Here is an 11,774-nt window from a genome sequence, read left to right as displayed (position 1 = left end):
CATCAGGTGGAGTAGAGTCATAAAGAAGTTTATGGCGTTTTTTGGTGTGACAAAAATACAATAACACAACTAATATTTTAAAACACGTTTTAAGTCGAAATAAGTATCGCAAAGAACTTCTTCCGCACGGGAGTCTGCACAATTTTTATTTGTCCTTAATTATAAATTTTTCTCTAACCATCAACTTTGATGCTTTAGCAACTATATTTTTTACTTAATATTTTTACCTAGAATAACAGTGAAAAAATTCATAATTAAAATTGAAAACACTCAAGGACAAATAGAGTAGAAAGAGAAAAAAAATGCGAAAATGAAAAAAATTAAGTAGGGCTAAGTGATCGTAAGTTATTACAAGTTATTTACCCATTTAATGTATATACTTTTAAATAGGGCAGTCATAATATGTATATGGGTAAGAATAATATGTTCCTATAGCAAAGTCTTAAATTAATTAAACTCACGTGTTTTAAAGTAGACGGCAATTTATTATATTGCTGTGACCCTTATAGGTAAATATTTTTTCTACTAATTAACAAATTAGCCTTGAGGAGTATTTTTCGTACTGGCAACACACAGGCATTAGTTGCCAATATTGACATTTGTTAATTTGTCATTACACATAAAATAACTCGTATTGTTATTTTTGTATTTATTTTTTATTTGAAATGGAAGAAAGTGATAAAATACTATTACCACATCACGAGCAGCAGCCGTTATGTGTGACTAGACTGCCATACAGGCAGGGCAGGAAATTAACTGCTGTTAAGGTAATTTTTTTATGTTATAGGCAGGCGGACGAGCAAATGGGCTACCTGATGGTAAGTGGTCATCACCGCCCATAGACTTTGGTGAGGTAAGAAATAATAACCATTCCTTACCTTGCCAATGCGCCACCAACCTTGGGAACTGAGATGTTATGACCTTGTGCCTGTAGTTACATTGGCCCTTCAAACTGAAACACAACAATACCAAATTTTTTAATTTAATTTTATCCAATTTTGCAGAAAAAATAATAAAATAATAGAAATAAATATACACAATGAGATTGTGATGATGAACCTAAAAAATTTGTAAATTTATACCATTCATTTGTTACAGGGATATTCAGTAACTAAGGAATCCAATCATCTACTAATATTTGGTGTTCCTTCCCTTAATCTTCGACAAGAAACAAAAAAGTTATTCATAAAATTTGGCAAATTGTTGCAATTCAATATAACAAAACAACACACTTCCGAACCGTTTACGGAAACATATCACGCTCAATATGAGAGGACTCAACCTGCAAGAATGGCCAAGAAAATGCTAGATACTAAAAACTTTTATGGAGGCATATTACATGTTTGTTATGCACCAGAACTTGAAACGGTTGATGAAACCCGGCAGAAGCTTATACAACGACAGCGTGATGTTGTTTTTAGGCTGAAAAATCTAGAAAAATTTCAACAAGAACCTCCGAAGCCACAATTGTCAATTTCAAATGTCGTAATAAATAAGCCGAAGAAATTAAATATGGGAGTTATTAATACAATAAGCTTAGGGAAAGAAATAAAAGAAGAAGTTGTTAAGAAGAAAAAAAATAAAAAATTTAAACCTAATCATGAAGAAATTTGCCCTGCAAATAGTAAAATAATATTAGAATGTAAACGTACAAATGCTGGAACATCCGTTAGCAATATTAGTAACACAGAAAATATTGAAATAGTAGACTGTACCAACATTGATAAAGAAGTAATTACAAACATCAATGAAACTTTGAATTACAATAAGTTTGGTACCGAAGTTATTAGGAAGATTCCAGAAAAACCGTTAAATAAAATACAGTTTCATATAAATAAAAAGTAAGAGGTTTTTTTACAACTCTGATGTTTGAGGTTTTAAGGTGCTGGCACTACTGTTCCAATGTGGTAGGTGCATATGCATGTGGAAGATTTTCATCCTTCATCACCGAACAAATGAATGCCTGTCTGTTATGATTTTAAGGCCAAACGACTAAACCGATTTGAAGCAAGCCCCAAGGAATGTCCTGTCCTGTCCTATTCCCCCCAACACACGGGGGAAACCTTACTTAATAATAAATAAGATTAGCATATTATATTGTTTTATTTTTAAGCAAAACATAACAAAACATATATTTAAAAATAAATTGGAATTTTCTAAATACTAATTCAAAGAAAATATCAATTATAATAAAAAGAGGGGCGTTTCTTTAATTAACAAGTCATAAATTCACTAACTAAAATCGTAAAATTATTTCTTATAAACTAATTCGGTATTTTTTTTAACTTTTGTCTGTCAACGGGTCGATTTTGTCGCACTAAAAAACACTTGAACTACACGTTACTATTACAATACTGGTTTAAGATCTAAATAAAAATAAATTCAACAAAAATGAAAATCAGTTTCAAAAAGTTCTCTGCTGACATTAGAGAACTACCGAATAATAATTTTCAGTTCAGTTTCTTTTTATTGTGGAGGGAAATTTAGAAATTGTTATGATAAGAAAATAACAGAAGAACATACTGCGTTGACTACAAATTATTGCATAGAATCCTTTGCCCTGTCTGACAAAAGCACGAGCAAAACTAGAGCTAAGCTAAAATTTAGAGTATGAACAAGTTTGTTTTATGACGTAACCATACGCTGAGAATGAATTTATAGAAATTTACACTTTATTGGAAATGATTCTTATAACTGTGTGATTTTTCCGTACTAGTTAACTCATATTCTATGTTGAGAACTTTTATTGGTAACGATTTTTATCTATACAAGTGCCATATAAAATATCCTAAGCCAAGGTATGTAATAATAATTTGTATTTTCAACCTTGAAAGTGTTTTTTAGTGGATCGTTGTCGAAAAGTTGCATTTTTAACAGCAAAAATTCGACATTTATGTCGAATGGAAACCGGATTAGTAATTTACAATGATAGGTGTGTATATGTGCCATGATTTTGTCGCGATGGACACTGCGACAATGATATAATAAACAGTGATTTTAATATACAATTTGTAATACGGTTATATTGTGCTCTTAAAGTTATTTTAATTTAAGTACTAATACAAATTTTCCGCCATTTTAATTGACACTGCAGATAATAAATAGAAAATTGGGAATTCCATTGGGACTAGACAGCTAGCTAATGTTTTTTTTATTATTCTTCGGGATATTCTTCTTCAGCTTGCACTTCTTGTTCATCAAATTCGTCATCAACACCTACTTCCTGTAAAAAATATTTATAAAAATAAAATAAACTGACTACAAATAATAAAATACGCACTTAATAATTTATGCAATTTAATTTATACATTCTTTAGGCAACTTTAAACAGTTTTGCAGTGCATGTAAAGCCCTTAAAAAAATGTAGTTTTTTTTTAAGTTATTTATATTTCCACTTGCGATAGCATATTGACATACATAGAAGGTCATATTTAAGTTACAGCATCATATAATTTTTGGTCGATATTAATAAGGTCTATTTTTTTCTTTTTTTATATAGTTCCGCATATTTTAATTTAGACAAACCTAAACATTTTCACATTAAATTATATACTTTCATGAAATGGAATATTAACTCACTTCATATTGCTGGTACTCCGAAACAAGATCATTCATGTTGCTCTCGGCTTCCGTGAACTCCATCTCATCCATACCCTCACCCGTGTACCAATGAAGAAATGCCTGCGAATTATATAAAATTTACAGTACAGTACAGTAACAGCCTGTTAATGTCCCAATGCTGGGCTAAGGCCTCCTCTCCTCTTTGAGGAGAAGATTTGGAGATTATTCCACCACGCTGCTCCAATGCGGGTTGGTAGAATACACATGTGGCATAATTTCGATAAAATTAGACACATGCAGGTTTCCTCACGATGTTTTCCTTCACAATTATAAAGACTAATTAAGCACATGAAAATTCAGCGGTGCTTCCCCGGGTTTGAACCCACGATCATCGGATTCACGCGTTCTTACCACTAAGCCATCTCGGCTTACTATAATAAAATTTAATTAAATATATATATAATATCTATTCTGTAGTCCTTGATTAGTGTAATAATTGTCCCGAATATTTAAGACAAAGAAATAAAAAAATAGATTAAAGACTATAATAAAAAAAAATAGATTTAACTCTAAACGGTTTTTATTAATAATGCCATCAAAAATAAAACCGAAGCAAAGGCACACAACGTACCACCATTAGACCGGAATAAGCTTATTATCAATAACTAGTGCATTAATTTGTCCCTGTAATTACAGCAGAGTATTTGCAAATTTGGTTACACAGATAACAAAGTTCTAACCTTCCTTCTGAACATCAATGTAAACTGCTCAGATATACGTTTGAATATCTCCTGTATAGCGGTGGAGTTGCCCACGAACGTGGCGGCCATCTTGAGTCCACGCGGAGGTACGTCGCAGACAGCTACTTTTACATTATTGGGTATCCACTCTACGAAGTAACTGAAAAGAGAAAATAGAATGAAATAAATTCTGTTACAATTCCAATTGTTTATTTTTATTTTGTAATGTTATTCAAATTTTTAACGGCTAGATTTCCCAGAGAATAATCTATATAATAAAAGTATCGTGACGTTTTGCACTCATTAGCGCAGTGTCTGGAGGGTAAAATTCGACAAGGGATTTCGTTCCAAAAAAAGCTTATTCAATCACTATGCAGCGAAATGCCTGTCATGAAAATAAAAGCCAAACCTGCTGTTCTTATCCTGTACGCTGAGCATCTGTTCGTCCACATCCTTCATGGACATGCGTCCTCTGAAGATGGCGGCGACAGTGAGGTAACGGCCGTGACGCGGGTCACACGCAGCCATCATGTTCACGGGACTGAACATCTGTACACAAGAGTTTTTTAGTTGTTTTGTTATTTCATCATCAAAAGTGAGGTTTGTTAAGAAATTATAATATTGTATAATGTCCTTGTTTATCTGCTATCCTTTAACATCCTGTCCACGATATAATACTTTTCACTATAAAAAAAACCAAAGTAAATAAATAGTAGTATGAGTTCACCTGCTGTGTTAATTCCGCTACAGTGAGAGCTCTGTAGCTTTGACTGTTTCGTGCGGTTAGAGGCGCGAATCCTGAAAAAAGTTTATTTTCTACACAAACAGGTAAAAGTTGGTATTTATCATCTGTCTTTTTTCAACCAATTACATTGTTGGGCTAGTGATTAAATAAGGCCGCAAATGCCTTGTTCTAGTAACATGAAAGTGATCGTGTGATGTGTGGACCATGAGTGGCTTTTCTATAGCAGCCAGTTAAGATGATTCTCCTGGTACTCAAAATGGTCGTTATTCACCTCATAACGTACAATGTTTCTAATGGTAATCGTTACACATTCACGCTTACCACAAAATCTCAAATAAATAGTAGTAAAAAATGATTTATTTTATTTTATTTAAAAATTATAGGCACATATTTGCTATATTGCCCGATTAAAAACTTCGATGCTTTTTAAGAAAAAATAAGTTTATCAATTAATTATCTTGTAACTTTGAGCTTATACGTAGGTTTTTTATGTATAGGGAAGATCATACCTGGCATGAAGAAGTGTAATCTCGGGAAGGGCACCATATTGACAGCTAGTTTTCTTAAGTCTGCATTGAGCTGTCCCGGGAAACGCAGACAAGTCGTCACGCCGGACATCGTCAGCTAAAGACGAAACAATTTTTTTTTACCAAATGTACTTGGTTGCTAAGTAGCGACAAATAAGAAACGAAATCAAAGCATTTAAAAATTCTTATTGTGATACATCTTTAAACTAAACTAAAATAAACAGAAATAATTAAGGTTATAGTATCTTGGCGATAGGTACGACTTCTTCGGCTATTGTTGTGCTCCGGCTTGTAGGGTGAGTAAGCCAGTGTAACTACAGGCACGAGGGATATAACATATTAGTTCTCGAGGTGTTGGCGCAATGGCGATGTACGGAATGGTTAATATTTCTTACATCGCAAATATCTAGGGTAATCACTACAATCATATGACTTATTTGCTCGTTTGCCTTCGTACATTTAAGAGAAATAGACCTATTGCGTTCTTTTTCATCCGATAAATAATAAGAAAGAGATGGCAATATGTATATGAATTGAAGATGTTGTAATTAATAGAATCGTAATCATCAAGACTTACTGCAATAATATCGTCAACTGGTCCTCTTTGATAAATAAGATAGTTTTACAAGGCAGAGTTGGTAGATGGATTTTAACCGAAGATCGTGAGGTTCCAGCCCCGGTTTTTTTTTTATATATAATAGGAAGGCGGACGAGCATATGGGCTACCTGATGGTAAGTGGTCACCAAACGCCCTTAGACATTGGCATTGTAAGAAATGTTAACCATCGCTTACATCACCAATGCGTCACCAACCTTGGGAACTAAGATGTTATGTCTTTTGTGCCTGAAATTACACTGGCTCACTCACCCTTCAAACCGGAACACAACAATACCAAGTACTTCTGTTTTGCGGTAGAATATCTGATGAGTGGGTGGTACCTACCCAGACGAGCTTGCACAAAGCTCTACCACCAGTAAACCGGTGTCTACCATTAAGTTTTCTTGAGCACTAATTGGTTTTACATAATTTATCTCGAGCACCGCGATAACATTGGTCAGATGTGTATCCGGTAACCCGCATTGAAGCAGCGTTGTCAAATAACCTCTAATCCTTCTCCACCAAAGGGTAGGAAGACTGTAGGACATTGACTGTTACTAAAATACTCACCGATACTAAGTGATTCAAATCTCCATAAGTCGGTGAAGACAGTCTGAGGGTCCTGAAGCAGATGTCATACAGCGCTTCGTTGTCTATGCAGAAGGTCTCGTCAGTATTCTCAACCAACTGGTGGACGGACAGTGTAGCGTTGTAGGGCTCCACCACTGTGTCTGATACCTGGTGGAAAGTCAATACTTTCTCTTAGATAATTATCACTTATTTACCAAACATCATTGCGAAGACTTATTCCTTTGAAGGGAAACATTGTGTATTCTGCTTATATCATGCTATGTAAGGGGGTTCCCCTTATATATTATTATTGTAACGCCTAGAATAAGGAGGTAACATATTACGGCTCCTGATTATTTGACCTAATTTAGATTAATTAAACTTTATTCTGTTAAGAAAAGAAAATTTCGAAGGACATTCTCATTAATTAAAGAAACTTTTTTAATGGGTTTTCTTTAATTTGAAAATGTACTAGGAGTTTCAAGCAAAACGTTTATGGAAATTGGCCGTTTTATTTCTTATTTGTATTAAAGAACGCTCACTTATTGAATTTCGTCCACAATCTGCTAATCTTGGGTCAATTTATTTGACACGCTGTTTTAATTTACACTAGTGCAGGAATATCGTGCTTAGTGCATAAATGAGAAGGAACGAATGGAGTGACTAAAAAAGTTTTGTATGTACAGTTGACTACGGATGGATGTAAGAAAAAAGTGCATACTTTTTTTGAAAATGTTGAAATGATGTTATGCATACAATTTATTTCATTATCTAATAATAATTGTTTAAGTCTGTCGTATGCATGATTAATTTTTTTTTATATATAACTTTATTTTTTTCTTAATATTATTATTTATTGTATTTAAAAAAAAAAAATATTAATGCGTGCTTGTTGAGGTTTCTTTGCTCTTTTAAATTGCATATAATTGGAAGCTTTAATGGTTAATGTATTTGGAGTGTTTGTTTTCTGCATTTAAATAAATAAATAAAATAGAAAAATAAAAAAATGTGTAGTTTTCGTGTGTGCGTGTGTGTGTGTGCGTGTATGTGTTTTAATATAGTTAATACAAATCTAAGATGTAAATCACTCACTTTAGGAGAGGGTGCAACACTGAAAGTATTAACGATCCTGTCAGGGTACTCTTCACGTAGCTTACTCAGCAACAATGTGCCCAAGCCCGATCCCGTTCCACCTCCGAGAGAATGCGTCAGTTGAAAACCTATAAAGCAATATTGATTATTGTTTTTTATTGATTTTGATTCATTATATTGTAAAATGTAGAATATCCTTATTGGAATGAATTTCCTTATCGTACGTTTCATTCCAGAAACATCGTGAATTTTTGGCCAAAATAAGTTTAAGAACTTCAAACGTCAATCAGTCAACTGACTATTAGTATTTATTTTTATTTTATATTTTCATAACTTTAAGAAATAAATATAATGAATTGCCTTTTTTATAGCGAAAGCGACCTCTCTCTCGTTAATTATTATAAATATCAAAATTACCTTGCAAGCAATCACACGGTTCGGCTTCTTTTCTGACAACATCCATCACAGAATCTACCAACTCTGCTCCTTCAGTGTAATGACCCTTTGCCCAGTTGTTACCTGTGAGAATATAACATAACGTATTTATTTGTTTTTTAAATACTATATTCAAAAATTATGTCATTTCATAATAGTGTAGTAATGTAACACTGGTTTCGATTATGTACACAATCCAGAATCTAGGTTAGAAACTGGTCTTATTAAACGGAGAGTTACTATTGTTAGCAATAGTTTTAGTTCTGTGTTATGCCATAAAAGATATGCGTAAAAACATAACGAGACAGAAGTGTACATCCGATTACTTCTCAAAAACCTAAAGTACTTGGGAATAATATACATAACATGCGAGATAATCTTCAATTTATTTTATTCGTGTATAATAAATTATTGAAAATAAACCATTTTACCGGCACCGCTCTGTCCAAATACGTAGTTATCAGGTCTAAACAGCTGACCGTAAGTTGAGGACCTGATCGCATCCATCGTCCCCGGTTCAAGATCGATGAGCACCGCCCGGGGAACGAACCTTGTGCCTATTTGATGAATCAGAACATGTTCCGAATGAAAACCAAATTATGCATTATCAAAAAACCGGCCTGTAAATGGCCCATTACTAGATTAAGTGGTTAGAACGCGTGAATCTAAGCCGATGATTGCGGTTCAAGCCAGCGAAAGCACCACTGAATTTTCATGTGCTTAATTTGTGTTTATAATTCATCTCGTGCTTGACGGTGAAGGAAAACATCGTGTGGAAACCTGCATATGTCTAATTCCATTGAAATTAGGCCACATGTGTATTCTACCAACCCGCATTGGAGCAGCGTGGTGGAATAATTTACTGGTGGTAGGGCTTTGTGCAAGCTCGTCTGGGTAGGTACCACCCACTCATCAGATATTCTACCGCAAAACAGCAATATTTGATATTGTTGTGTTCCGGTTTGAAGGGTGAGTGAGCCAGTGTAATTACAGGCACAAGGGACATAAAATCTTAGTTCCCAAGGTTGGTGGCGCATTGGATATGTAAGCGATGGTTGACATTTCTTACAATGCTAATGTCTAAGAGCGTTGGTGACCACTTACCATCAGGTGGCCCATATGCTCGTCCGCCTTCCTATTCTATAAAAAAAAAAAAATAAGCTTCAAGCCTTCTCCTCAAAAGGGAGAGGACGCTTTAGCTCAGCAGTAAGACATTAAAAGGTTGTTACTGTTACTGTTAGATTAATAAATCCTCTACATTTGAAAAAAGGTTTGGAGCTTATTCAACCATGCCGCATGTAATTGACTTAGTTTATCAAACACATGTAAGTTTCCTCAAGATGTTTTCTTTCATCGCCGAGAACGAGATAAAAAAACTATTTTGCTAGAACCCGCAATCATTGATTCTAGCACTAGCTCATAGACAACATCGTTTGTCTCGTTGCTAGCTATGAGGCTGTTAATACTGAAAAGTTATTGGGATCCTCTGGACAAAAAGTTGTCATTAGTAGCCTGAAGTTACAAAAGCAGTTGTGTTCACTCTCGTTCCACGGAGAGCACGTGAGCCCTTGGTTCTACGCTGTAACTCCCACCGCTCGCGTCCCTATGATACTCTAGATTGCTGTCCTATCGGATTATGAGAACGAAAGTATAGAGTGCATATCTATTTACACCCGTACCTTATAATAGCTCCTGTTAAAACCAGGTTATCTATTAAATGATTTTACTGATGGTAGAGCTTAGTGCAAGCTTGTCTGGGTAGGTACCACCCACTCATCAGATATTCTATCGCAAAACGGCAGTACTTGGTATTGTTGTGTTCCAGTTTGAAGGGTGAGTGAGCCAGTGTAATTACAGGCACAAGGGACATAACATCTTAGTTCCCAAGGTTGGTGGCGCAATGGCGATGTAAACGATGATAACAACCTCTCGTCCACCTATCTATTCTATAAAAATTATACATACCATCAGACGCCTCATTGTAATACACTTGTATTCGCTCCAGTTGCAAGTCGCTGTCACCTCGATAGTGACCCGTTGTGTCAATACCATGTTCGTCTGATATAATTTCCCAGAACTGTGGAAAGGAAAAAACGATGTTAAAATATTACACATCCTATCAATACTATATTCAAATTATAATTATTATTTAATCGTTGTTTCTTTAATTTCCGGTCCCGTTATACTTCTGTCGGGGTTTGATCATGTACAGAACAGACATATAAGGTCTAAAAAACTGTACAATAATTTTCGATAAAAAATAGATTCCAATTACGCGTAACCCATTACATAAGTATATAATAATTCACACATAATTAATACATTCAGTCCAGATGGTACATAAAGTGCCCGGTTACAGTTTTGTTAAAGTATGTACGAAATTTGAGCTTGCGGTAAACTTGCGGTTTGTCGGACGAAGGAATAAAGCACTTCAGCTCGATCTTGGGTTATCGCACTACATAATCTTTATAAGATATCATAATATGAAATCAAATTACATCAAAAGCAGCGTTTTTGTTATTAGATTAATAAGAAATAGAAACAAACATTTTGCAAAAAAATGCTTAAGCTTAAATTTACTTGTAGTGAAATTAGTTGAATTACAAAAAAAAAGGAATTTATGGTTGTACTACAACTTCTTTTTTTTATTTATTTGACCTCATAGATCGATAACGCAGATCATGATTGCAAAAACGAATATTAATTAATAATTATTATTTTATTAGAATCACTATCGGAATTGATATCATAGCGTAGCTCTCAATAACAACTAATGCATTTATTACGTTAAAAATAAACTTTAACTAATATGTTAATATCACTAACAAATATATTGCCTTTTTTATGTTGCTTAATTTCATAAACTAAAACGAAATTATGTAACGTTGAAATGAAATCTACCTTTTTATTTGTATATGTAAATAAGTAGGTAAGAGTAGAAAACTTTGCTGCATTTTTTGCAATAAGAAATTAAGTGAGAGTTAATGATTATTGCATCTTCAAGATGAGCAATGGACCGTGATCTCATCAACTAAGATATTTAGAGCATAACTAAATTATAAATAGACTTTATACTTTTCTATTTGCGTCTTAGCACTATAAAATATTTTGTAAAAAAACATATTTTTAGTATCACCTTCGAACCAATCTGGTTGCCGCACTGCCCCACCTGCAAATGCACTATTTCACGCATTTTTAACAATTTTTTTACTACTAAGCACTCAGATGTTTTTAAAACGGTAGGGGAAATTTTCAACTATTATAAGCGTGGATTCACACGTGTGTCGATGGGAAATAGTTGCTATTTATTTTTATAAAGTTCATAGAAGATGTTTCAAAATCGTGTTGTAATACGTTATATAAATTGTTATATATGTAAAATTAATTTGTTTGTTAAATAAATCTTGCCATTTCTTCAATTAAATAAAAATATCACTATCAGCTTATACCATATAAGTACTACAATAAATGTTAAATATATTCTTCATAATATTACATATAGTTGT

The 11,774-nt window shown here is 33.8% G+C and overlaps 2 protein-coding genes across 2 annotated transcripts; one reads left to right on the top strand and one right to left on the bottom strand.

The window, feature by feature from the left end:
* The first annotated feature begins 611 nt into the window (after positions 1–611).
* On the top strand, positions 612–2,092 carry LOC126780083 (RNA-binding protein 48). Its single transcript, XM_050504347.1, has 2 exons — positions 612–767; positions 1,099–2,092. The coding sequence occupies exons 1-2, from the start codon at positions 666–668 to the stop codon at positions 1,843–1,845; spliced, it is 849 nt and encodes a 282-aa protein (XP_050360304.1). The 5' UTR covers positions 612–665; the 3' UTR covers positions 1,846–2,092.
* A 1,001-nt stretch (positions 2,093–3,093) lies between these two features.
* Positions 3,094–11,617, bottom strand: LOC126779992 (tubulin beta chain-like). Its single transcript, XM_050504227.1, has 12 exons — positions 11,405–11,617; positions 10,234–10,345; positions 8,700–8,825; positions 8,251–8,352; positions 7,834–7,961; positions 6,742–6,909; positions 5,556–5,670; positions 5,029–5,099; positions 4,711–4,850; positions 4,302–4,461; positions 3,580–3,681; positions 3,094–3,223 (listed from the first exon to the last, which is right to left on the bottom strand). The coding sequence occupies exons 1-12, from the start codon at positions 11,459–11,461 to the stop codon at positions 3,155–3,157; spliced, it is 1,350 nt and encodes a 449-aa protein (XP_050360184.1). The 5' UTR covers positions 11,462–11,617; the 3' UTR covers positions 3,094–3,154.
* Between the last annotated feature and the right edge of the window lie 157 nt (positions 11,618–11,774).

The sequence above is a fragment of the Nymphalis io genome, chromosome 30 (assembly GCF_905147045.1).
Source record: "Nymphalis io chromosome 30, ilAglIoxx1.1, whole genome shotgun sequence".
NCBI classification, from domain to species: domain Eukaryota; kingdom Metazoa; phylum Arthropoda; class Insecta; order Lepidoptera; family Nymphalidae; genus Nymphalis; species Nymphalis io.
Note: the sequence above shows the minus strand (reverse complement) of the source record. Positions and strands in the feature narration are given on the sequence as shown.